Consider the following 27,112-nt stretch of genomic DNA (forward strand, 5'->3'; position numbering starts at 1 on the left):
AACAAGTCTAGGGATACTGGTGTAGCACCTTCTGGACCTGGTGGTTGGCCCTCAAGGAGAACATGGATTAGATGTGCCCCCCACCCCCACCCCAGCATCTTCTTGTTCTTGCCAACCCCCTATCCCCCTCCAGTGACCAAGCCTAGAAATCCCTCCGCAGCTAGGCAGGTCCTCACCATCTTCCAAGATGGGATGAGCACAACCTCTAGCACATCGTACCTGTAAGTGACAGCTCTAGTCTCGGGAAGGTAGGTGGCACTTTTCTGCTTATAGCCTCTGCCCCCTGCCCAGGAGATCCAAGACCAGGGGACTTCAGCACATGGGCAGGCCTGGGCCCCAGGAGCTCAGCCAGTCCATGAATGGGTCTCAGCCGTCTCTCTGCCTCTGTCTAGCCAGTCACTCCAGGTCAGCCTAGCTCTGTGCCTCTCTGCTTCCACAGAGCTACATCCCGGGTTCCCAGTCTGGCCTGTCTTTGTCTTGTAACCTGGACATGTACAGGCTGATTCTGCTGTTCTTGGTGGTCCAGGCCTAGTGTCCTAGCCTTCCTCCATGCCTGTCCTCTTGGTCCTGTTGCTCAGTGTGGCAGATAGTGCCTAGCTGAAGCTTGGAACACAGCTGGCACTCATAAAAACAGGAAGAGCTGTGGTCGATGTCCCTGTAGCTGTTGCTATTCTTTGGGGGCCGTTGAAAAGTAGGCTCCTCCTTCTGGGGAGCTGGGCCTCTTCCCCTTTCCTTTAGCCCCTGACTGCTGGCTTGGTCCATCCTGGCCTCGTTCACACTCAGCAGGTCTCTCCCAAGGCCAGCTTCTGCCACAGTTCTGTCATGCCATTCTCTACTTCACCCTTAGCACTTGCTGCCGTCCCTTTGGCAGGAACTGGAGGTCTCCCTGCCAAGTATCTGGGATGGGGGACTGCCTCCTACTGACCTCTTGCTTGTGACTCCTTCCAGGCCTAACTAACTGCCACCCTTTAGCTTTACTTCTAACTGGATACAGATTCATCAACTATCACATCTCATCTGTCACCCAGCCCCTCCAACCTTATCCCATATGTGAAAATCAGTATCTGGACCTGGACCAGGAGAGGTCACATGGCTTGATTGGGATGGGGATTATTGCAGAGGCCATAATCTCCTCCCCTCCTGACTTCCTGCCAAGCCTACTTGTGGTCCTTGGCCTCCTGACAGGCAGAAGTGACAGTGGCCCTTGGATAAATAAAAACAAAGCCTTGAGGAGACTGAGGGTGTCTGCAGTGGAAGTCTTCTTTCCTGCCCCTACTCTCTGGGCTCTGGGTCCACTGAAAAATGTTGGAGCCCCCCTGGAGCTTCCAGGCCCTCCTCTTCCTGTCTTTCAAAGAACCGAGAGGTGGGGTGCTGCGTTCGCCTGCCCAGGAGATCCCTGCAGTGTTCCATGGGTGGGGCTGGCCTGTTGGAGCTGGTGCTGTGGAGCTGGATTTGAGACTGGGTGGGGCTGCAGGGAAGGCCAGGTACTTTCTCACTTGGCAGCTGGTCCCCCTTCACCTACCATCTCCAGACCAGTCAGATCAGCTTCTGTGGGGCGTCCTGTTTACTGAATCAATGAATCAGGAAGCATGAGGAGGGCTGGTGGCCCTGCACAGTGGGAGTGGTTTTGTTGCACCTGAGCATCTCCCCAAGCTGCTCTTCTCCTGGAAGGAAAGAATCTGAGGAGCTCAAGCTCTGCCACACTCAAGTAGGGCCTTCTGAACTGCCAGGAGTTCCTAGGGAAGGCATCAAACCTTGAGAAATGCAAATAGTGGGCTTTGGGGGTGGGAGCCGAGGTGGCTTCTTTTAAGATGCTTCACACCCTGCCCAGCTGGCCTTGATCGCAGCTGTAGAAGCTACGCTCCTAGCCTACTGTCAGGGTCCCCTCTGCTGGGACTTCCAGAACCTTTTTTCCATTCCACCCAGGAACTGATGGCATCTCCCCAGGCTTCAGGCCTTGGTGTTGTGGATTCTAATATTCTCGTGAACAGCTAACAGTTTTCCAGAGCATTCTCTCTGGCAGACTCTGTCCCAAGTGTTCAGTACATGTTATCCTAACTTGTCATTCCCATTTTATGAATGAAGACACTGATATTCAGAGAGGTGAACAACTTGCCCAAGGTATAGAGCTGGTGAGCAGCAAGATGAGTGAGCCTAGGCAGTTTGATGCCAGAGTCTTAGCACCTAAGTCACCTCATACCATGCAAGTCTGTGGGGGCATGGCAGGGTCTCTGAGACTTGGCTCCTGGAAGAGTGGTGGCAACGTATTCCGTGGCTCCACTGGGCCCCAAGTGATGCTGCTGCTATTTGTCTATATCTGTCCAACTCTCCTCACTGTACAGAACCCACAAGGGCGCTGATGGCTGTGGAACTGCCTCAGAAAGGTTGTATATAGGGAGTTCCCGTCGTGGCACAGTGGTTAACGAATCCGACTAGGAACCATGAGGTTGCGGGTTCGATCCCTGCCCTTGCTCAGTGGGTTAACGATCCGGCGTTGCCGTGAGCTGTGGTGTAGGTTGCAGACGCGGCTCGGATCCCGCGTTGCTGTGGCTCTGGCGTAGGCCGGTGGCTCCAGCTCCGATTCAACCCCTAGCCTGGGAACCTCCATATGCCGCGGGAGCGGCCCAAGAAATAACAACAACAACAACAACAAAAAAGACAAAAGACAAAAAAAAAAAAAAAAAAAAAAAAGAAAGGTTGTATATAGTTTGTGCCAAGCCTGTGAATCTCAGACAAGCCAAGCCCAGCAGAGTCCAGGGTGCCACCAGTAGGAAGTCAGGTTGGTGATGGATGAGAGGAAACTGTCAGGACTGGGCAGTCAGGGAGGTTCTCTGGAAGAGATTGCCAGCTTCAGTGCCGGCCTCTGGTCTGAGAAGGATGTAAATGACAGAGGAGGGCACAGGGTATGTATGACAACATGCCTGGTTTGGACAGCTCAGCACCTGCTGTGGAGGACCACTTCCCCATTCCCAGTCTTGTGTTCTGATAGGATGTGGCTGATCTTAGCAGGGCTGGGGTCCAGGCCCTGACAAACCCTGGGGAGTCTCGGAAGGACCAAAGGGCTGGGTGGAAGAAGAGGCACTTAAATAGGGCTTGAAGAATGAGGAAAAAAGGTCAGCAGTGATTCTACAACTCAGATGTGCTGTGCTGTCTCAAAGCAGGAACCTAGGGACAGTTAGCTACTGAGCCTGAATCCTGCTTCCCACCACATGTTCAAACCCAGCGTTCAGCGGCACCACAAAGGTGATGATTTTGCAAAAAAATTCAGAAACTATGTTTTTGTAACGTCAATCTCATTTGCTCACAACTCAGATGAATACCTCGTCCCACCAGAGGCCTCTGTCTTGGGTGCTCTCTTTCGCTAGGTAGGCAAAAATCTTCCCTCCTTCTCCCAGGGCTTGCTTTCATAGCATCACTAGGACCCTTGTGGAGCACTGTTGCCAAGGGTGCTGTAGGGGCTTCTGGATCACCTGGGCTGTTGTTCAGTTCAGGGCCTGATCTCCATGACAGCAGAGGTCTGTTGAGGTTTGCCTTTAGGGAAGCTGTTTTCCTACTTGGGTCCCTCATCTTCTCCCAGGGCCACCCTGAGACATCATCATAGGAGATCCCTTTGAGAGGGCAGCCTCTGGAGCATCCAGCTCTGTAGCCTGCCCCTGCCCACCCCCAGCCTCCTTTGGTTCCAGCCTGGCAACTGGCTGCCATTTGTCCAAGGTGATGGCCACCAGGCATGGGCTGGTGATGGTGGTCATCCCCAGGTGAGGGCACGCTCCCAGCACATTTGTGCTGTAAAATTGTGCCCCAGACCCTACCTGGCTAGCTGGATCTGCTGCTCTCAGGGCACAGAGACCATGGCTCCAATGGACTCCCTCAGGCCCCGCTGTTTTCCCAGGAGAACTTTAGTTCTGTTGCCCACCCCCCACCCGTTCCAGGTCTGGTGTGGCTCCACATGAGAGGCTGCCTGGAGTTGAGAGAGGAGCAGGACTCTGGGCTTGAAGTCCTTCCTGCTGCTTTCTCCCAAAGTCACCTTAGAAAAACACAGTTTCTGAATTTTTTTTGCAAAATCATCATCTTTGTGGTGCAGCTGAAGGCTGGGTTTGAATATGTGGTGGGAAGCAGGATTCAGGCTCGGTAGCTAACTGTCCTTGGGTTCCTGCTATGAGACAGCAGAGGCCATCAGACACCGTCAGAGGGCGGAGCTCTCATTTGGGGTAGCCTGGGTGCATTTTTTGGAGGTGCATTATTGGCCTTCAGGAGGACTCACTTGCCCTCATCCTGCACCTGGGGAAGCCAGCCCCTTGCCGGGATGGAAAGAATGGTGTGAAAGAAACTCCTCCCCACCCGTCGCCCTTTTGGAACTAAGTGGATTAGGCCCTGTGTAATTGTGATTAAAATCCTGCTGTGTGGGAACCGTGGGGGTGTATTTAGGGCTGGCATACCAGGCTGCGCCAGGCTGCACTGGGGAACAGGAAGCCTCAGGAGGCCTTTTCAGCACTGGACAGGCTGGAGGCAGAGAAGATTGATTTTTTTTTTTCTTTTTTTTTTTTGCGTGTTTGGGATTAGGGTTGCCTTTTCCTTTAGACTAAGGCTTTGTCTCTGCCGCTTTCTCTTTGTGTTGCTTTCTCCCTTTCTGTCTTCTCTGCCTCTGTGTCTCTCTCCTTTTTTCTCTCCTATCTCTGTTTCTCCTGCTGTGGCTGTCTCGCCCCTCTCAGGCCCTGCCACTCTCTGTCTGGCTCATGGGTTTTAGGCTTGCCTGCCTCTTTCCTGCAGCCTGTAGGCTGAGGGCAGGTGGAGGACAGATGGAGACTGGTCCAGTGCTCAGGACTCATCCTAGTCTTTCTGAAAGTCTGCCCCACCCCCTGTGGTAGGGTGAGGGGAGGGCAAGAAGGAGTGCGCCTGGCTGTGCCACTTACAATGTTTCCTCCTGCTCCTGGCCTTGACCAGGTGTTGGCTGCCTTGGCAGCTGAGCAGTGGCGTCAGGAGCATTTGGGCTAAACCTGTAACCTGAGGCGTCCCCTGTGGAGTGTGGGAAGGCAGCCTTGGCTGTGGCTTCTGCTGGTGGATCTCCTTTCATGGCTCAGTGGTCCAAGACCAGACCAAGAGCACTGTGACTCCCGAGGATTCCCTGGCTGCGGCTGGGGAGAGAAGGGGCCAGAGCCTCCAAGCAGCTAAAGGGGGCTGGGAGGGCTTGAGATGTGAGGCAGAACTGTGTGCTCCCTGTGCGAGCTGGGATGAGCACCGCAGAGCAGCTGGCTCTCTGGCCTGTACCCTCCACATGACCCCTCCCCCCACCCCCAACCTCCAGGAAGCTCAGAGTCTATTTTCAGGAGTGCGAAGGGCCAGGGCCTTGACCTGCCACATTCATCGTCTCATTTCTCCAAGGGATCATAGCTTGTTCCATAACCGTTCCCTCAACATAAACAAGCCCCCTTCTCAGGATGTGGTGACAGACTGGCTGGTGCTCTCCATGCCCTCTGATAGCAGCAGCACAGGGGGTGGGAGGTGGGGCTTGGAGGGTGGGGATAAAAGCACCCACTTATCCCTTCAGTGCTTCCTACATGCTGAACACAACAGCAGAATCTAAGAGTGGGTTGTTATCACCCCCATGTCATGGATGCAGAGACTGAGGTACAGAAAGGTGCAGTAACTCATTTGGGGTCACGTAGCAGGATGTGCCCCAGATGGACTGGAACCCTGGCCTGTCTGGCAGCCAAGTTGTGGCCCTTGGCCATCCTTTCCTGTGTTCCAGGCTCGGTGGGATCAGCTATGCTCCTCTTCCAGGCCAGTCTGCCCATCTATAAGATGAGCAGGCCCTCTGCCTGACAAGTGTCCGCCTTCTGGCTTTTGGTGGGCAGTGATTATGGGCAGTGCTAGGGAAGCAGGCAGGTGGTGTGGCCTACTTTGCCTCCTGCTAGGGCTGCTCTTGCAAGAGGGCAGACAGCACGGAGGCTGGCTAGAGGTGCCCCAAGATGCCTCTCCTAAGCCAAGCTAGCACTGGTGTTGCCAGGGGAACAGTCAGTTGTGGTGACACCACCAGCAGGGTATGTGTTCTGCTGGGGACAGACACTCTGGGGTTATGACTCAGTTTTGAAGCCCCCTCACTGGTGCACTCCATGGCTCAATCTTTGAGTCAGCCCGAACCTAAACCAGGGTGTGTCCTTACCCCGGAGAGCCCGAGAGTAGGGATGAGTCACTGCAGCCCATTCCCATGACAGGAGTGTCCCTCAGTACCGCTGACCGCCTTTCCGGTCTCGCAGAGGGCAAGGCCTTTCTCTGTCTTCTGCTTCCCCTTCTTCAGGGCTATGGCTCCAGAGACCATGAAACTGTCTGGAGCCAGCTGGGTGTCAGAGGCCTGGGAGCCTTCCAGCTGAACAGGAGCAGGAGGGGGCGGGGAGCTGGGGGCCAAGGGAGGCTGGAGTTGCCCTGCCTTCCCTGGGAGGAGCCCTAGTAAGGAGTTGGCTGCTTGTACTCACCCAGGCCTGTGTGGGGAGCTGCAGGGACATGGATGAAGCCAAGGGAAGGGGAAAGATGCGGAGCTGATGTGGTATTGGCATCAGGAAGAGCGGGTCTGGGGGGTGGAGTCAGAGTTTTCCCTAAGGTCTCTCACCACGCCTCTGGGGGCGGTGTGCACCCTCCCAACCCTCCCCTCCCCATTCTTATTTCTTTGTCATCTTTGTAACATCTCCTCCAGGAGAAAGAGACCAGCTGTCGTTATTCTGAGAGCTAGAAGGTGTTGGGTCCCCTCTCTAGAGCTGCGCAGAGGCATGGCCACCTGAGTGCCTCAGCAGTGGTCACCTGGGCATGGCCTTCCTCACCCCCTGCTGAGTGTAGGTGGCCCCTGTCCTCTAGCCCTGCACAGGCTCTGCAGGCATCACTGCAGCACAACTGGCCAGTTGGGGGCACAGACTCTGTGGCTGAGATGGAGCCTCTTCATGAGGAGGAACCATCAAAGAGACATTTTTGAGATTAGAATAAAACACTTGTGTTTTCTAAAAATGTTCAAGTCTTATAATGAAGATGTCTCATTTTTACACTGTCATAGAAGAAATAGAACCAGGGTAACATATCATCAATTATGTAGCTGATTTTGGGAGAAAAATCCTTTTTTCTTCTATGAAGTTAGAGGATAATAGAAGCTGGACCCTCTGAGTATGCATTCAGGGGGCTTACAGGGTGCCTGTGTGGCCTCTCCTCTGCCCCCTGTAGGGAGGCTATGGGGCAGAATGCTGGGGTCTGGTACCTGCCTGGGGTAGAGGTAGTTCTGATCCTGACATTTACTGTGTAACCTCCGGGAGAGGGAGGTGGTCATAGCACTTTCTGGGCCGCTTTCCCTGCCTGTAAAGCAGGTGCTGAGAGTCTCAGACCTGCCTGCCCTTCCCCTTGTCGCCATTTGTGAGGAAACTGCATGCCCATTTCACAGACGGGGAGCTGGGGCTTAGGGAGGTTAGGGGACCAGCCCAACGTCACCATACACTTTGCAGAAGGGGCATTGCTCAAAAGGATGCACAAAGGAGTTGAAGGTGTAAAGGTGTCTGCCACGTGGGAGAGTGGGGGTGTCCCCCCTCCTCGGTCTGCCAAAGCTGGCTCAGGTCTCTAGCTCTCAGCCTTGCTTCCCATGCCCCACGGTCCCGCCCAAGAGATCAGCCATGGTCTCCCCATACTGGAGGGTCTGCTCCTCCTCACTAAGCCTTTCACAGCAAAACAGGATCCATAGATTCTTGATTCTTTGTCCACTTTAGCAAAGCCCAGCCCTGCCCCTCTCAGGATCTGAGACCTGCTGGATTGGAGGGAGTCTGTGTCCCTGGGTCCAAGAGGCTGCACCTGAGTTTCCCCAAATTCTAGAAAACAGGAAGATGAAGCACGTGAGGCCACCTCAGGGCAAGACCCAGGAGAATGCTGAAGCCAAGCAAACCTTCCGCTCAGTGTGTACTTGGCACTGTACTGATCTGAGCTGTACATGCGTTCTCATTCCATCCTCATGGCCACCTAGAAACATAAATACTGTCACTGTCCCCACTTCCCAGATTGGGCCAATGAGACCCAAAAAGTCAAATGGCCTCCCTAAAGCCACAGGCCAGAGGAGGATGGGACTGGCCTCTGCATCTGGGATGCAGGTCTGTCTGACCTGGAGCCCTGTGGCTGGTCCTTCATGATATATGGTCCCTGGCCTGGGGCACTGTGACTCCGGGCCTGCCCCAAGTGACACTCATATTTCCACTAGTGCTCTCCCTCCTTGCCTGGAAATCTAGCGTAACTCCCTCTTTCTGAAAGCATTCTTCCCCTCCCCTACCCCTCTCTATTCTTCCCCAGACCTGGTGCTTCTGCCTTTGTTTACAGGTTTTCTAGGGCTATCGGAAAGCAAACTGAAGCCACCAAAAATTAGCAAATTGAAGGAGCCTTGTGTTCCTGAGACATGGCAGTTTCAAACTGCTGGCAGGGCTTGGAGAAGACATTGGGCTTGGAGCCCCAAACACTCCCTTCTCGCCTAGGACTCTGCCCAGGACTCTGGTGGGAAGTGATTAACAAGGCCAGTCAGCTACTTCCACCCCGACTCCTGGCCACCAGGTACCCCAGCTGGGCCTGGTATGGGAGTTGCTCTTGGGGGGCCCTCCTTGTTCCTGGGTTCCCTTGAGAGGGGCTTCCTTATCGTCCCTGTTTTGACAGGTTCTGGTTCTGGAAAGAAAGGAGAAGGGAAGAGAAAGAGCCAGACCCAATTCTCTAGGGCCTGCCTCCTCATCAAGCATCCTAATTGGCCGTAACTCCTCCATAGACCCCAAATCCTTGAGGACAGAGTGCCTGTGGCAGCATTCCCAGTTGCAGCTCCAGGCCTGGCCCTTAAGTGGGGTCAATAAATGTTTGCAGGGGTGGGGAAGAGATCTGTAAAACGAGCAGGACTCCCTGGGCATGAGCATAATAATCCTGGTTCCTGAAGGGCTCATGGACTTGGAGGTGGCCATGTGTGAACCCCGTATGTGACCAAGAGAAGCTATTAAACTTTGCTGAGTCTCAGTTTATGCAACTAAAAATGATGGTCAATGATGCCATTGTTGAAGGGCAAGAGCTAATGGATGTAAAGTACCTGGTTCATGGCAAGGGCTTTGTGCACACCTGCTGTGTTTGTAATAATCACCAAGTGGCAGAGCCTGGTCTAGCCTCAGGGATGTGGAGCCAAGCTCCACTTATAAAAGGAGCAAAGCAGCTGCCTGCATCGTCCCACTGTCTAGAGGCCAACAGCTCTGAATCCAAGTTTTGACTCTCACCACCCAGCTGTGTGACATTGGGCAAGTCACTTAATCTCTTAGAGTCACGGTTTCCCCACAGGAAAAAGGATGATACTGGTTCTTCTCAGGATATGGTGAATACTGAATGAGGTGGTATCTGTGACCAAGCACTGTGGCCAAAACAACACAGTCCAAGCACCAGGGAGGGACAGTTGTTACAAAGGGTGTGCTAACGCTGACCTGATTGCCTCAGTCCTTGGGCGTTCAGTTGGGGCTTGGGTGTTTGGAGTCAGTACTATCATATGAGCCGAGCTCCCTGGAACTCAGCATCTGAGGAGGAGAGGTAAATGGACAGGGTGAGACAGAGGACAGGATATGGCTGGAGCTTAATGAAGCGAGGTCTGATCTGGTGCAGAGCCAACTGATCCATAGCTGCAAAATTGGTTTCATTAGTTCCCTTAATGAGCTACCAAAGCTGGGAAAATGAGTGTGTGAGAGAATAACAGCATGTGTCTGAGGCTCTAATTTCAAACTGTGGCCAGCAACTCTCCAAATAGCATGGGTGTCCTTGAGGGGAGGGAGGGGGTGAAGTCAGTGAGGAGAGGACGAGTCTGGCTTTATAAGGAAGGTACTGAGGCCTTAAGAATGGAATTTCTGGAGTTCCCATCGTGGCGCAGTGGTTAACGAATCCGACTAGGAACCATGAGGTTGTGGGTTCAGTCCCTGCCCTTGCTCAGTGGGTTAACGATCCGGCGTTGCCGTGAGCTGTGGTGTAGGTTGCAGACGTGGCTCGGATCCCGCGTTGCTGTGGCTCTGGCGTAGGCTGGCGGCCACAGCTCCGATTAGACCCCTAGCCTGGGAACCTCCATGTGCCGCAGGAGCGGCCCAAGAAATAGCAAAAAGACAAAAAAAAAAAAAAAAAAAAGAATGGAATTTCTGTGTAGAACCTTGAACTTGAGGTCAGTCTATCCCACCCTATTCGGAGATTCTGGCCTCTGCTCTAAGTAGGCAAAGCAATCAGCAAGGGTCCACTAGCTGGCCAGGGGCCAAGGTGAATGCAGTATGTTAATAACAACCCCTGGGAGTTCCTGCTGTGGCGCAGCAGGTTGAGGATCTGGTGTTGCTGCAACTGTGGCATAGGTTACAGCTGTGGCACTGATTCAATCCTAGCCTGGGAACTTCCATATGCTGTGGGTGTGGCCAGAAACAAAAACAAACCATCCATGTGCTAATAGCCCAAGGCAGGATGGTCTCAACAACTGGTTGTAAAATGAATTCTGCACTACATTGGTGTCTCTCTTACATAACTGGAGATATGTCCACATGGGAAAATAATCCCAAATAGTCGCAGAACTGGGAGCCAAAAGGGATCTCAGGTATGGCTGAGTTGAAAACTCTTATCAAGGATGGGATTTAGTAAGTTCAAAGTGCTTCTTCTCATCCATAATTTCCCTCTCTGTAGAGAATTGGGGTTCTCCATAGTGAAAGTATTAATGAGTTGCAAACTCATTATTTATGTGTTTGTTTCTTTTTCTTTTTCTTCTTTTTACAGCCGCACCTGTGGCATATGGAAGATTCCAGGCTAGGGTCAAATTGGAGCTACTGCTTCTGGCCTACACCACAGCCACAGGCACAGCCACACCAGATCCAAGCCACGTATGAAAACTATACCACAGCTCACAGCAGCACTGGATCCTTAACCCACTGTGTGAGGCCAGGGATCGAACCTGCATTCTCATGGATGCCAGTCAGGTTCTTAACCTGCTGAACCACAACGGGACCTCCTATGTGTTAGTTGGAATGTTATATTTTCCTATAACATTCTGTTCAGTCCTGCTGCCTGAGTGGCGTTGAGCATGTGTGCTGTGATGTAATCAACAGCCCAGTAATGCAGCCCTGAGGCTGGAATGAGATCCCTGAGGTGGGAGAGAAGGTGTTGGGGGACAAAGCAGTCCTTCCTACCTCTCTCCTCTCCATCCTGTGGTGCCGAACAAAGCTGGAATCCCAAGAAAGTGGAAATATTGGGACTTGCAGTGGCCCACAGGGCAGTGAGAGGAAGTGGATCCCTGGCTCGGGAGGTTCCTTTGGTTGTAGGGTTGTTTCTCAGGCTGCGGGCTGTCATGAAATCCACAGTTTGTATTTCTTAATATGCAGCTGCCTCACTGTTGGGAGAGATTACAAACCAGCTCTCTTCCCCCGGAAGGACTGGGTGTTCCTGCAGAGGCCGCAGAGCAGCTTGGACTGGGCTGCAGGTTAATTGGCTGGGAGTGTGGAGGTCGGCGTGAGGTGGGAGACGCTGCTGGTCCAGGCCGGGGCCTTGGGGCCTCCTGTGTGTGTGAGACTGATACTGTAAATACTTTGACTTGGGAAGAGCCCGTCCTGGGGTGAGCTGGTTGTGGACACTGGCCGTGTGGGTGGGCATGTGGGCCTGGGAAGGTGGCCTTCCCTGAGTTGGGTGGTGGTCAAAGAAGGGTGTTGGAGGCTGGTCCCAACAGAGTCACTGCAGACATCCCAGCTCTGTCTGAAGAACAGGAAGGTAGACAGAGTGCTTGTACGGCTCTGGGCAACATGGGCTACTGGGTCCTGCAGTGGAGATGGGCCTCAGTGGGAGAGGAGTTCTGAGCAGAGGGTTGGGGCTTGGTCACCTGCCCAGACAAGGCTGTCACAGGATGAGAAGTGGCAGCAAGACCCCCAGTTTTTCCTGGGTACCTCTCTATGCCCAGTTCTCTGCTGGGCACTTCAGAGAAATAGAAAATATTGGACGAATAAACAGACAGATAGCTGGCTCCTATTCTGAGGGGTTTAAAATGAACGTCACAGAGTCTAGAGATACAGACGTACCCATGGCTCCTGCATTGACACACATCCCCCATCCGCACACTGCCTACACTCATATACTCCCATACACACAGCCCTTATGTGCGTGTACCCAAGTTTCCATGCACAAACACACACCTCCACACATACCTCTGCTCATGCACACACCCATGCACCCATGCACCCATTTCAGAACAAGTTTTCCCAGTCTTGCAAGCTGTGGTTTGGGCCAGTGCTCTCCAACTTGGGGCCACCCCATCCTCTCCTTCCCCTCAGGGAGGGGTTGTCTGGATGTTCTCTCGAAAGACCTGTTCTCCTCCAGTCCAGCCTTACCATCCTCCAGCCTGGCGGCCCCAGGGCAATGACTTCATCCTTAGGAGCCTCTTTTTCCTCAGTCTGTAAATTGGGGCTGATGGTCCGCACCCTGCTTGCCTCACAGGGTGGCACCGTGCATTCCCATGAGATAAGGGAAAACAGTGTTTTGTAAACTGTAAGTTGTTTTCCAAACAGTCAAATGCTGCTGTTGTTCTCCCAGCTCCTGAACTTGAGAATTCCTCCACCTACATGTAAACCCTGTGCTTGGGTGGGAAGGGACACAGTGTGGAGGTAGTGAGGAGGCCTGGCCAGTTGTGAGGCTCCCATTCCACCTGGTGAGCTGGAGGGGTGGGGCAGGTGTCCGTGTAGGGCAGGGACCCCTCTGCCCTTGACCTTTGCTGGGGTCCACCATCTGGTAGGGTTGGCAGGGGTCTCAGCCATCCGGCTCTGGGCTCCAGGGGTAGGTGAGAATTTGGCAAAAGAGAGTGGGGGGAGAAGGGAGAGGTGGAAACCACTCCATCAAAGCCCGAGGCTGGAGCATTGTCATTTCTTTAAGGAAATGTCTCAAATTTATGCTTGGCTAACTTCAGTGGAGCCCACACTTCAGGCAGAGCTGAGAGACCCCCCCCCAAGGGGAGAGTCTGAAATGGTGCCCCACAGGCTCCCAGGTGTGTAGGGTGCCTGTGGTGTACCAGCTGGAGCTGTGGACTGCCCAGGAGCCATCACAGACCCTCTGGGCTTGGTGCAGCCCTGGGAGCTCAGGGGATGTAGGATGGGGATCTGCTGGGTTGTCAGAAGGCCACCCCGTCTTTTCTTCCCAGCTGTGACTGGGGACTAAGACATCAGGTGGCCCCCACAGCAGGCTCAGGCATTTGGATATGGTGTTGATGGAGGCCTAGGGGCTGCTCCCTGGACGCAGTGATGTTGGGGTGGGGTCACGGTAGGTACTTTGCAAGGAGCCCCTGATCAGAGGTCCTCCGTGTAGCTCCCATCCTTCTAGTCTAACCCAGGCCCTGCAGCTTAACACTGGTGAAACAGAAGCACAGAGAGACAAAGGACCAGCCTGAGAATAGGGAACCTAGGCCTCCCCTCTCAGCTCTGTGCTCATTCCCATGCCTGGAAATATGGGGCTTTTGCTTGGGGACACCTTTTATGAAGGATAATGAACCTCTTGTAGCAATGGTCTGGTGGGCTGAAGTAGTCAAGAGGGGCTTCTTAGAAGAGGAGGTAAAGTCCAGTTCACCAGAGAAAGGGTGTGAGATACAGCAGGGAGCAAGTTTGGCCATGTTGTCATGTCTCATTTGCTGAGCCTTCTTGAGTCCTCCTCAATTTAATCTTATTCTGTCCTCATGATGGGTTGTGAGGGTTTCTTCCCTTTACCTTCACTTAATAGATTTGTTCATTAAGCCCGCAAATATTATCTGAGCCAGTGCTCTGTGCTGGTACTGGAGCCCACGGGTGACCAGGCAGACTGGCCCTGCCCTTGTGGCCCCGCAGTCTGATGTGGGAGGCAGCATCATGCTGGCCTAACTGGGGAAATGGCCACCTGATCTGTGGCCAGTCACTTCCCTTCTCTGTGCCTCAATTTCTCAGCTAAGGAATGGTGGTGATACTTACAGTGCTCAGAACAGAGCCAGGCACATTGAAAGTGCAATATCCTCATGGATGTGTTTGTTTAAAGAGTTATCAAAGGAACAAGCTAATTGTAGGTCATGACCAAGTGCTGCACAGGAGAGAGGTAGAAGGGGCGATGACGTGGGCGCTTTCTGGGGAGCTGGCAATGTTTTTGTCTTGATGGGGTATGGGTCACAAGGTGTGCACAGTTGTCAAAATTCCTTGAACCAGACTCTTGAGACTTGTGTAGGTAAAGTATACTTGATTTTATGTAGAGTATACTTCAATAGACAAGCATATATAGAAAAAAAGAAAAAGAAAGGCTGAAAGGAGAATAAGAGACCTTTGAGGTCCTCTTCAGACAGAGTGGTCAGGGAAGGCTTCTGAGAAGAGATGACACTGGGACTCCTGGAAGAGGAAGAGGCTCTGGCTATGGGGAAGAAAGATGAGAATACTGAGGATCTAAGGGGTTTGGGCCTACATTCAAGGTCAACCCAAGAGACCAAGAGTGACAGCCCAGGAGAATTCTTGGCAGCGGGCCCTGGATGGGGCCAGGTGCAGGGCTTGGGCCCCTGTAATCCCCTTGTAGAGAGGCCTGGGGGCATTTATTACATTTTCTTCAGACAGCTCTCTCCCTGCCTCTGTGTCTGTTCTCAGGGCCTTGGCACTTAGGGAAGGAATTAAAATAGGCCTAGGCACTATTTTAATCTGTGTAGGAAATGGGTTCCTAAATATGGAGTGAGCAGGGTGGGAGGCATTGAGAGACTCCAACTCAGGGCAGCTCCACCTGCTTCTCCACCCAAGCAAAGCACAGGGTACAGGCCCAGGCCATGAGGCTCTTGGGTCTTTCCTCAGCCATCCACCTCCTTTCTCCTTTCCCTCTCATACCCCCTGTCTCCTTCCAGCCCCATGCTCATCATCCCATCCTTTATTTGTTTAGGAGCCCAGTGTTTCCTGCCAGGCCTCAGCCAGGAACTCCCAGGTTAAACTGACCTACCTCTGTTTTCAAGCTGCTTCCAGCTTGGTGGGAGGTTCAGAGACAAAACCCATTAGGGGAAGTGCTAGGAGAACTTTCCAGAGGAGCTACATCTGACTGAGCCCAGAAGGTTCCTCAAAAAGGAGGAACGAGATGGAGTGAGAGTGCACATGGAGTGGACAGAGGGTGAGACCTGTTTGGGACCAGAACATACATCATTCTGACCAGAACTGAAAGTGTTCTGGGGTCAGGGTAGCAGGAAGTGGTCTGGAAGAGGAAGGAATGGCCTGAATGCCAGGAGAGGAGGTAGACATACTCTTACTTGGAGGACTAGGACTGTTTTTGTTGTTGTTGTTGTTTTTGCTTTTTAGGGCCACATGTGCAACATACAGAAGTTCCCAGGTTAGGGGTTGAATTGGAGCTACACAGCCACAGCAACACCAGTTCTGAGCTGGGTCTGCGACTTACACCACAGTTCATGGTAATGCCGGATCCTTAACCCACTGAACAAGGCCAGGAGTCAAACCTCATCCTCAGGGACATTATGTCAGGTTCTTAACCCACTAAGCCACAGCAGGAGCTTCCTATGTCTGGGAATTTAAAGAGAGGCCTTGGGAAATAGGTAGAGAAAGGCCAGAGAGCAAGGTGGGGCTGAGGACCCCATTGAAAACATTCCAGTAGTGATCCTGGGATTTTAGGAAAGAAGAGAGAGACCTGGTAAAGGGGTCGGGTGCCAGAAGTAGGGCAGAGTGAGGAAGGTGTCAAGGAGCTGGGGCCCCTGAGAAGACACAGTCAGGTCCGGCCAGGGAAGGTGGTCAGGGAGAAGGGTTAGGAGGCCCAGCAGTGAAGGGGTTCAGAGAGAATAGAGCAGGAAGAGAGAATGGCATATCTTTGGTCCTGTGGCTAAAGCCTGAGGCACCGCTGACTAGTGCCACTTCAGGACACAGTTGGGGGGAGCTGGTGTGCTGAGTGGAAGTGACTGAACCTCTGCCCCCAGTACTGCTGTTAAGTAAGAAGCTGGTTCTCAGGAGCTGTGTAGTCAAATCACAAGGCAGGGAACAGAGGGGTGTCCTGGGGGACAAAGGCAGCATGAGCAAGAGATCCATGTTTTTGAGGCTGGGAGTGTCTATCTACAGCCAGCCCCCTTTACAACCCCATTCTGAACTGGTTAGTGGAGCAGGGACCCTGGAGCTGGAGGAGGGGCTTGCCCAGCTCCTTGCATTCCAGGCTAGGGTCAAGGTGAACAGCTTCAGAGATAGAAAGCCAAGGGGCAGCAGATGTGAGAACCCACTACCTTCCTCTCTGCCCTAGTTGATCTGTGCCTAGAGAGTTTGATCCTTGAGCCTACCCCACACAGTGCCCTGGAGGAGGGGAAGCCATGCTGCAGAGGATGAAACCAAGGCCAGAGGTGGCCTAGGGTCCTGCAGGTACTGAGCAAGATGGAGCTGATCTGAGCTATTTTGGGTTCCATCCCTGGTCCTCAGCCCTGCTCAAGTAGGAAGCATATGTGAGCAGCCCTAAGGGGCATGGCTTCTCCCTGCTCTCCCCTTACTGGGCCACCTCCCCCTGCAGTCTGACTTCTCCACCTCCTACACCTCCTCTGAGCAGGACCTCTTCAGGGTCTTGCTCATTTCCGGTGATTGGCCTTAAGTTTGGCAGCCACAGCCCAGAGCTAAGTTAACCTGAGCAAGGATCCTGCCGCTCGCCTACCTGCTGCCTGCCTTGCTGTGATGCATCCTGTGGGGATGACTCTGTTACTACTTCATTTTACGGAGTTGTGGGCTGTGGCTTGGAGCTGTGAATGTTTGCCTGAGGTAACACTGAGTCACTGGTGGAATTTAGGCCCAAGTTCAGAGCTCACCCCACCAGGCAGTTACCTCCCTCCCTTAAGCAGGATCCTCTCTGCCCCCAGATAATGCCTCTGGGCCCACAACTCTTGTGCCATCCCACAGCAAAAATGAGGTTCAGGGGATGTGCGACTCCTGGCCTGGGGTCTCACAGATGCTGTGTGATTTGACTATAAAACCCACTCAATTTTCACTTCACTCGCTGCTCCCAGGAAGGGAGGGAGGGGCATCTCTGGCCTCTGAGCCCATCCAAGCTTTCAGCCACCTCCTGGGCCTTCCCGAGCTACCAGCCAAGCTGCTTGAAGCTGACCCTCAATCAAGTCCAGAGGTTCGTTGGATCACAAATCAGGACAAGCTGGATTCTCATTTTGCCCTTCACAAGCTGGGTGACCTTAGGAGGGTCATAGGCTTCTCTGAATTTACATGTCCTTGTCTGCAAAGTGAGGGTAGTGGCACTATTTAGGTGGCTACTGGGGAAGTGGGTTTTGGGCCTGACACTTTCTGTGCCTACCCGCCCTCAGCTCCTATACGACAGCCCCAAGGCCCGGCAGGAGGTGGACCACCATTGGCAGGCCTCCGGCGGCCCCCACATTGTGAGCATCCTGGATGTGTATGAGAACATGCATCACAACAAACGCTGTCTCCTCATCGTCATGGAATGGTATGCTGCCTCAGTGCCTCATTGGTACCCCTGTGGCCCCTGGGCTCCAGCCATTCCTTGGAGACCCTCTCTATTCTTTAGATAGCAGCCAGGAGGTACCCCGGCTCCTGGTGGGAGTGGGTCTCTGTAGCTGGCCACAAGGGCATTCCTACAAGTGTGGGAAGGAAATCACAGGGGTGGGTTCCTATATGGCTTCCCTGGGTGCGATTTCTACTCTGGGAGGAAGAGCTGTCAGAGAAGGCCGCCAAGCCCTGAATGTGGGTTGGGGGCAGATTTGGGAAAGAATGGGACATACACAAACCCTCAGCTTTCTCCGTAGGGCCCCACCAGATGCTGGGTGATCAGGACGTAGAACTAGGAGCCACTGGCCACCCTGGGCTTCTCCCTCTAATGCTGTGGTTCAGCCCTAAACTTCCTCAGACCCTGAGCCCTGTGTCTTGGCCTCCAGCTCCTCCCTGTCTGCCTTTCATGTTCCCCTTTCTTTCATCCCACAGGGCAGCAGCTCTTGAGTCACACCTGAGGTTCAGGTCCTGGCCCTGCCACCCATTAGCTGTGTGACCTTGAGCAGCTGCTAACCTCTCTGAATTGCTGTAACTCATGCAAAATGTGGAGGAAGATCTTAATGGAGCATTCACCCTATTGATTCTAAGTGCTCCAGGTGTATTGCTGATTCAGTCTTCACAACTCCTTGAGGTTGATGCTATAGTATCTGTTTTACAAAAGAGGAGGCCAAGGCACAGAGAGATGAAGGGATTAGCCCAGGATCACACAGCAGTACACACGAAGGATTTGCCCGGGGCACAGCACACAGTGGGGCTTAGAAAACAGTGATCATGATGAAGATACTTGACATCTCATTCCTCATTTGGGGAAACTTGGATGAGTCTGGGACTGCCAGGTAGGGGCAGGGCCACTGGGAACTCAGGTGCTCTGTGGTGAAGATTTGCACCCACCATCTTCCCCTAGTTCTCAGAATGCAGTTCAACCTACCCAAGCCAACAGCCCACCATACACTAGGCTTTGCAAGGCACAAGGAGACTGACAGTGACCATTCCCAGGCGAAGAGAAGCAGGGCTGGAGGCCCAGGGCAGGGGCAGGCTTACACCTGATTCTCCCCCTCCCCATCACTTTCTTTTACAGCATGGAAGGTGGTGAGTTGTTTAGCAGGATTCAGGAGCGCGGTGACCAGGCTTTCACTGAGAGAGGTATGTACATGCAGCTGGACTGGGAACTTGGGCTGAGATGGATCAGACAGTTTCTGTGTGATGCTGGGCAAGACTCTGCTCCTCTCTGTGCCTCAGTTTCCCCAGCTGAACTCAAGGGGTTCTGTGAGTCTGTGACGCATTGTCAGGGATGAACTCTCCATGGCCTTGGGATGCTTCAGTGCCTCTCAGTGCCAACCAGCAGCTGAGCTGGGGAGAGGTAGCTCAGGCCTGCAGAAGGAGGCCCAGGTGAGCTGAGGGCATCCCCAGAGGAAGCTGAAGGCATGATCAGGGTATGGGTATGGGATGGAGGTCTCGGGTGGCAGGAGTGCTGTCATCATCTTGTGCTTTCCCAGGAGGTGTGATAAGGGCGTGGGGCTCTCTAGGCTGCCTGAACCTTGACTGACGTCACTGACTCCTTTCTCTGTGTCTGCAGAAGCTGCAGAGATCATGCGGGATATTGGCACTGCCATCCAATTTCTGCACAGCCGGAACATTGCCCACCGAGATGTCAAGGTGAGGCTCCAGCACTCAGGTTGGGGGACGAGGGAAAGGGTACCATCCACAGCCCCCAGTGGTCCCAGCATCCACTAGATGGAGGCCAAGTTTCTTGATTGGCATTCAAGGCCTCTGCCCCCAACCCCCACCCTCAGCCAAGCCAGATTACTCTTCTCAACCTTTTCTCCCATGGTTCCAGTATATCCGTTCTGCTTTAGCCAGATGGATCTTCTTATTTCCTTCAAACAGTGTCTAATCCCAGTAGCCGTAAAAAATAACTGAGTTCCTACCCCAAACCAGTAGGTCCTGATTAGCATCTTGTTTAATCCTCACCCAGCCTGTGAGATGGGTGCTATTGCCAGTCTTACAGATGAGAAGACTGAGGCTCAGAGAGAGATTAAGTGTGTTGCTCAAGGCTGTGCCGTTGCTGCACTGGGATTCTTTCACTGAGCAAGGATTTTTGAGGATACACAATGTGCCAGTTTCAGGCAGGGGCTGCCTGATGCTGTTGGGGCTTCTGAGAAGTAAGAGCATAGTTTCAGTAGGTTGAGCCCTCTAATGCCAGCATATTGAGGGAAAGAAGCCATTTGCTGGGCACGAGGGGAAGGAGCAGATGCAATCCCAGCTGCAGGACCTGCTTGCCCTTCCAGTGCATGGGCACTCCAGATTTCCTTTCCAGGGCCACCTGGATCTTAGGGGTGATCAGGATCAGGTGGATGAAATGCAAACCGAGGTGACCTCACATACACACATGCACACGCATGCGTATGCTAGCCACCATCAGAGCATAATCAGCAACCCTTGGGCCCTCAGCCCCATGTCTAGAGCATGAGCCCCTAGCCCAGCTTATTTCCTCCTGAGACTGGGCAGGAGAGACCTGAGGACCCGGCTGCCCCATCAGGTTCTTTCTCTGGCTGAGTATCCCCAACCCAGACAGTTATCTTTTGATTTTGGATTCATGTGCAGCTACAACAGTCTCATCTTCTGAACCCTTGCTTTATTTTGGCCCTGGCTTCCATTTTTCCCCTCAAGGGGTGAAAAGCCTTCTGCAGAGGAGACTTCTTTGTATGGACTAAAACTGCTTTCCCATTTTTGTTTTTGTTTCCTGGCCATACCCTCAACATGCAGAAGTTCTCAGGCCAGGGAGTGAACCCCAGACACAGCAGTGACAACACCAAATCCTTAACTGCTAGGCCACCAGGAAACTCCACTGCTTCCTTGTTTTTAATCCCAGTCCAAGGCTGGATCATCTCAAATAGAACCTGAGAAAGAGCTTTCACTGGCTCCAAACTGGAGCTCTACCTAACACCCAGTCCTTCTATCCCAGCTCTGCTACTCCTCTCCATGGGCCTCAGTCCTACCCATTCAGTAAAAACCAGCTTCAGGGCAGCCTCCTCCATGCAGATTTCTCCACTGGCTTCATTTCTCAGGGCCCCTGGGCTCTACAACCAGGAAGGATGGCCCCTATGCAGCTCCTGGGGCCTAAACTCCTTGAGCAACCTCAGGATGTGTGCTTGGCAGCATTGGCTCATGAGCACCATCTTCCCCTAGAACCTTTGTTTTGGCATCTAATGGCAGCATCACCAACTCAGGCTCAGAAGTTCCTGTTCCAGGCCCAGTTCCCCTGGGCCATCTGTGGCTCTTAGGTCATCCACAGGCTTGGTTGAACACCTGCCTCAGTTTCCCCTCTGTGACTAAGGTACCTTAGTCTCCTCTATATTTGGCCCACATTGGTCGTGGTCAAAACCCAGGTCTTTTTAGTGGGATGGACTGGGATCCTTCTCCATCAATCTGGATGAGGGGGGCAGGGAGGAAATCTGGCTGAAGATCACGCTGGGACCCTGCCCCCACTTCCTGCCTAACTCCAGACCAATATTTTCTCTTCCCGGCCCAGCCCGAAAACCTGCTCTACACGTCCAAGGAGAAAGATGCGGTGCTCAAGCTCACTGACTTTGGCTTTGCCAAAGAGACCACTCAAAATGCCCTGCAGACTCCATGCTACACTCCCTATTATGTGGGTGAGTCCTTGTGACATGGTTCACACCTCCCAAGCCTCCACCCCTGACCCTGCTGTGGTTTGGGGCACCTGGTGGGGTGCAGAAGCCAAAGAGTTAAAGCTCAGTGAGGAGGGAGGGGAGGATTCTGTCTGCGTGGAGGCGGTGACTGGGAGGCCGGAGGCTGCAAAAATATTCTCCCAAACTTCAGCTTCTGCTTTTGAAAATAGATCCAGGAAAATTCTGGCTGTGGCCTGTGAGCTGAATGACATCACAGCGGCTCTAAATATATACGTGATAAAAGGCTGCCATCAGCTTGGGACGGAGCCCAACCGCGGTTGTTTTTCTCCAGTTTTTATCTTCCTGGGAGTCATATTCAGAAAGTGGGCAGGTGTTTCCTCCTACATTAGAGGGATGCAGGGTGCCAGCCATCTGCCTTGTGGGAGAGGGTCCCTTAGGCCAGGGCACGGATGGGACCTGGGGTTGTACACATACTCATGCTACCTGGTAAAGCTCCCCCTTTCCCTGTGAGCGGGTAGCCCCCAGATCTGGAGAAACTGCCACTGAAAGTGCCCCTTCCTGGAGAGCAGGGTGATGACTTGTTTTACAGAGAGCTCTTCTCCACCAAGATAGGCCTTCCAAGAGTTTAAGGGGTAGGAAGCCCCCTGAGACAGCTAGAATGGCACTCTGTTTACCAGGACATGTTTTGCAGTATTTTGACTTAGAAATCTTCCAGCCTATCCATCTCATTGCACAGATAGGAAGACCAGGGCCCCCCGGGATGGTAGCCAAGCTAACGGTGGAACCCAGAGCCTTGGCCCTGGGCGCTCCTTGCCCATGACCTAGGCTGTATGTTCAAGAGGCAAGGAACATAGGGCAGCTGGTGGGCTGAAGCTGTCTCACCTATGGCAGGACCCACTCCACCAAACCCCAGATCTCCCTGCTTTCTTCTCCCTCACCAAGGCTGAGACTGGCCCAGAGTAGTTAGGAGGCTATCATTTCTTATATTCCAGCCTAAAAGCGGGTTTATTTTTTCTGGGAGCTGTCTTTCCTCCCCCATCTTCACACACACGCTTCCTTCCCAGAAGGTGCCAGACACCAATCTGCTGTGCCCCGCCCCCCCCAGCCCAGGGAACCTGCTCTCCACCTTGCCTAGGTTTTAGGCTCCTGCCAGGGCTCCAAGACCCTCGGGACTAAGAGCCCTCCTATACCCTCTGCCCTGTTAGCTCCTGAGGTCCTGGGTCCAGAGAAGTATGACAAGTCATGTGACATGTGGTCTCTGGGCGTCATCATGTATATCCTGTGAGTATAACTGCCTCCATCTCCTGTACCTCCCGATGTACCCTCAGTACCACTTCTGCTTCCCCATCCTTGGTAAGGTGCCCAAGCAGGTCAGCCTTCAAGCTGGCTGCCCTTCCCTTCTGGTCTAGGCATACCCCTTCTTCAGGTTCCCTGAAGGCCTGCCCGTGCTAAGGGCAGATGCTCTTCCCTCAGAGGGCTAGTATTACTGCCATGGTGTCTGGCTGCCTGGGGAGGAGGATGGGTCGGCCCTGGTGCTGCCCCAACACCTGTGCCAAATGACCTCCACCCTCCCTCAGCCTGTGCGGCTTCCCGCCCTTCTACTCCAACACGGGCCAGGCCATCTCCCCAGGGATGAAGAGGAGGATCCGCCTGGGCCAGTATGGCTTCCCTAATCCTGAGTGGTCAGAGGTCTCTGAGGATGGTGAGTAAATCTCTGCCCTAGTTTGCTCCACCGGACCCCATCAGCCTTCCTTCTGGAGGAGACCACTTTCGTAGTGGACTGACCTCTGTTCAGATCTTAGTTCGTCCACATCCCCGCTGTGTGATCCTAGGCAAGTCACGTAACCCTTTTGAACCTCAGTTTCTGTATTTCTGCTCAAAACCTGCCTCCTCAAAACCTCCTCTACCTCCTGTCTTTCATTCATACTTTCCCTTTGGGGACCACAAACAAGTCTGCCCTTGTTTAGAAAACTGATAGAAATATCAGTTTTAATTGCTGCTTAACAAATTACCCTGAACACATAGTGCCTTATGACAAGAAATGGTTATTAGCTCGCTTTTTCTGTGGGCCAGGAATTTGGGAGCACATGCAGAGCTGGTGGTTTATGGGAGGGGGGCCTGGCTCTGAGGAACTCTGCAGCCCGGCCACTCCCCTGTCTTCTCTAGCTAAGCAGCTGATCCGCCTCCTGCTGAAGACAGACCCCACGGAGAGGCTGACCATCTCACAATTCATGAACCATCCCTGGATCAACGTGAGCGCCTCTTCGACCTCAGGCGGGCAGGGTGATGAGCTTGAGCAGGGCTGCCAGGAGGGGTGACAGCTCTGGAAGCCCTGGTGTGGGCCACAGATGTGTGGTAGTGCCCCACCTACAGCCTGCCTTTGCCACTGCTCCCATCAGGCTCCTTCATCTCCCTGAGCCTCAGTTTCCCCATCTGAGATTGGAAGGAAGGGGGTGGGATGGGACAGCCCATGCTGTCCCCGGTGCCTGCAGGGTCTCATCTATGGACTTGGGGCTCCTTCCAGCAATCAATGGTGGTGCCGCAGACTCCACTCTACACGGCCCGAGTGCTGCAGGAGGACAAAGACCACTGGGATGAAGTCAAGGTGGGTGGACTACCCCTCAAGCTCTCTGTAGGTAACATGGTTTTGCAGAGAGGGACTCCAGAGTGATGACTACCCTGAACCTGGGTTTTCGGCCCCCTCTGCCCTTGTGTCATTGAGTGCACCAGTGGCCTGACTACGGCACTTGGAGCTTTGGGCTGCACTGCTCCATTCAGGCTGTGCTTCTGGCTCTCTCCCTAAGTGAAGAGGGGTTTGAGCCAGGGGCTCCGTGAAGGGGCTTTGGCCCCAAGTTTTGGCCGTCATCCTTCTTATAGTCTGCAGCATTTGGGAGGGTGATCAGCCTGGTTTCAGACTCAGCAGAGGCCAGATTTGAGCATATGAAGCAGCAGCTTGGAGCCCAGGGCAACCAGGGCACAATCTTCAGGCACCAGCAAGACGGCATCCCCTTGCAGGCTTTGTGGTTCTGAACAAGTGACATTGGTCCAAGGCCCTTTCCTACTTACCCTTGTTGTGGTCCTAGGGAGTCATTATCCTTTCTTTGCCTTAGCAAATGAGCTCAGTGTCCACCACAATGGATTAGATCGAGGATTTAGTGAGGCAAAGGGATGGGTCCAGTGCTGGGTACACAGGGGGCACTTGGGCAGCAAAGGTGGTCCCTGCCATCACTAACATTATTAAGGGGCTACCCAGGTAGGAGGGTGACATTTCTTGGGGTCAGTACATCTGTCCTCCCCCAACATCCGTCCCCAGGAGGAAATGACCAGTGCCCTGGCAACCATGCGGGTGGACTATGACCAGGTGAAGATCAAGGACCTGAAGACCTCGAACAACCGGCTCCTCAACAAGCGGAGGAAGAAGCAGGCAGGCAGCTCCTCAGCCTCACAGGGCTGCAACAACCAGTAGCTCATGTGGCCTTGGAGGGGCCAGGCCTCTCATCCTGGAGGACACACTGGACCCCCAGAGGGCCCAGAGTCATTTTTTTTAACAGAAGGATTATTTTGTTGTGTTTTAATCTGTCACTCGGAACTTCAGGATAAGGGAACGTGACCTCCATCCTTCAGAGTCCCTGCTTAGGTTCAGGCCCTAGAGAAGGGTCAAAGCCTGGGGGTAGGGAGCCACCAGCTACCGCTGCAGTGCCTTTGACCAGAGCAGCCTGAATGAACTGTGGCTCCGTCCTGCCCTGGGCATGGCCGTAGACTTCTAGGCCACTGGGAGTTGTGGCTGGGCTTCCCTCCTTCCATGGAAACAGCTCCCTGTAGGGTGGGCAGATGGGCCTGGCCTTGGGAAAGACATCCGGCTGCTGGTTGTCATGGTGACCAGGGACCGAACTGCTGTCTCTGAATGCTGAGTGAGTAAGCAAGGGAGGGAGAAGGGGCAATTGAGGGTCTGCCTGCCTTCTTGGGGAGGCTTCTCTCCTTCGTGCTGCTTGCCCCTCTCAGGCTCACCCTTCTTTGGTTTCCCCGAGGCCGCAGAGCCAGTCTGCCAGCTGCCCAGAGTGGTCCAGCCCTGACTTGCTGCAACCCCATTGCACAGGGCCCTGGGAATTCTCCTTCCACAGAGTCCCTGGGCCCAGATGTGCTGTTACTGCCTTCTACCCAAAGAGTGGCCTCTCATCTCAATAGGGTGGGAGGTATTTTTTAACTGTTTTTTACTTTGGAAAATGTCACTGTGACACAAGCCAGTACGGTTACCCTGCCCCCACCTGCTCACCAGATCCCAGGCAGGAAAGCCTCTTCTTAACAGTTCATCCACTCTTCTGTCCTGGTTGATAACCAGGGTTGTCTCTTGGTGCACTTTTGTGAGAGTGGATGATTGGGGGCAGGGCCAAGAGTCCCCCTGTTAATCAGGGGTCTCTTTCTATACCCCAGATCTGACGCAAGGCAGCGGAGAGCTGCTGTGTGATCCTTAGAGGGTCTGGTCCTAGTCAGAGCAGAGGGCCCCTTCCATGCTGGTCCAGGCTCATCCACCCCACACTGCCCAGACAGCCTCAGGGTGCTGAATGCCTGATCTAGGCCTGGCAAGTGCCTGATACCCTAGCCTGGTTCCTGATTCCTGACCCTTCTTGCACTGGCTGGGAAACCCTAGGCCACGTCAGACAGGACAACAATGCTGGGTTTTACATACAGGTATTAATAAAAATAGTTTGGCATTTTCCCTTGGTTCCGGGTTTCTCTTTGTCTACATGAGTGGACAAAAGTGGCCCAAGGGCACGTGCTCACACCCACCAGTGATTTCATTCCTGCTGGAGAGTGTGCCTCAGGCTTGGTAAACATGCCAGCCTCACTCCAGGGCCACCTTGGCCTCACCAGGCATGGAAAGGTCGGCTCTATGCCGCCCCATTGCCCTGTGTGTGTGACACCCATCCCTGGCCCGGTGCGTACCAGCGTCTGCCCACAGTGGCCACCCCCAGCTGTGTGCCAGCCTGCTGAAGGGCGGGCAGAGCGCCTGCTGCAGCACTGAGCTATTTTCAGAAGCTGCCAGATTTCATTTGGCAGCAAGAATGTCGGGGAGGGGAGGGGGCGGGACGCTGGAGATTGTCTTTTGACTACTCCAGCGACAGAGCACCCTCAGCCTCGGGAGCGCTTGCGGGCAGGCTGGAGGGGGCCCCGACTGTGGCAGATTCCCAGCTCCCGTCCTTCCGGTTTCCCAAGAGCTTCTCAGGCAATGGCACTGGTAACCGCAGTGGCGCACCCGCCCCCCACCTCCCTTCCCCTCAGGCTGTGGGGGAGGGCACGGTGCCGTTGGAAGGCAGGGGCAGGAGAGCGCACCGGGGCTGAGTGCTGCTTCCTAGCCTGGCGACCTGGGACAAGTCTTCAAGCTTTCCTGCCTGAGTTTCCTCAACTGTGGGGAAGTCCTCTGGAGGATCTGGGCAGATGATGTGTGGAGTACTTAGTGAGGTGCCTGGTGCATGGCTTGTGCCCCCCACCCATTTGCTGTCCCAGCATCCTTGCTGACAGGAAGGAGAGAAGTACCTGAAATTGTTCAAGGGAAAAGCAGTCCAGCCCCAAACCTACCTCTGGGACTTTCCACCCAGAGAGTCAGACTTTCTCCACCCATGGGGTCTCATTCCCAAGGGCCTGCTCTCCAGAACAGCATCATTTGAGCTTCTTGGACCTTGATTCCAGCTGGGCTTCAAGGAGCATGGCTACATTTCTAAAGGGTTCCTGGGCTCTCCAGATGATTCCTAGGGGCCTCACAGAGCCTGTGGTTTAGACCAACCCTCATCATGTACTCTGTTCGGTGAAATGCTGGCCAGATGCAAAGGCGGATAGAGTCTCTGGTCCCAGAGCTGCAGAGACCAACTCTTGCTGGGCTACAGAGGGCCCATTGCCTGAGACCCTGTGCTGAGTGCAAGGAAGGCAGCAGTGAAATCTGTGGCTAGAATC

General features: G+C 53.7%; 1 protein-coding gene across 4 annotated transcripts in view; it reads left to right on the forward strand.

The window, feature by feature from the left end:
• MAPKAPK3 (MAPK activated protein kinase 3) overlaps window positions 1–25,880 on the forward strand; it is a 28,412-nt gene extending 2,532 nt beyond the window's left edge. For 3 of the 4 annotated variants that reach the window (XM_084986676.1, XM_005669545.4, XM_084986675.1), the window contains exons 3-11: window positions 17,309–17,448; window positions 18,589–18,653; window positions 19,087–19,166; window positions 21,043–21,166; window positions 22,369–22,444; window positions 22,741–22,865; window positions 23,330–23,415; window positions 23,688–23,768; window positions 24,477–25,880. In XM_084986676.1, coding sequence (XP_084842802.1) covers window positions 17,408–17,448; window positions 18,589–18,653; window positions 19,087–19,166; window positions 21,043–21,166; window positions 22,369–22,444; window positions 22,741–22,865; window positions 23,330–23,415; window positions 23,688–23,768; window positions 24,477–24,629 — 831 coding nt within the window. In that variant the 5' untranslated portion in view covers window positions 17,309–17,407 and the 3' untranslated portion in view covers window positions 24,630–25,880. 4 annotated transcript variants of the gene reach the window in all.
• The last annotated feature ends 1,232 nt before the right edge of the window (window positions 25,881–27,112 follow it).

This window comes from Sus scrofa, chromosome 13 (genome assembly GCF_054392235.1).
Source record: "Sus scrofa isolate SSC_HxYL_T2T_F1_AM1 chromosome 13, Sscrofa_HxYL_maternal_Yorkshire_Landrace_v2.0, whole genome shotgun sequence".
In the NCBI taxonomy this organism is placed as follows: Eukaryota; Metazoa; Chordata; class Mammalia; order Artiodactyla; family Suidae; genus Sus; species Sus scrofa.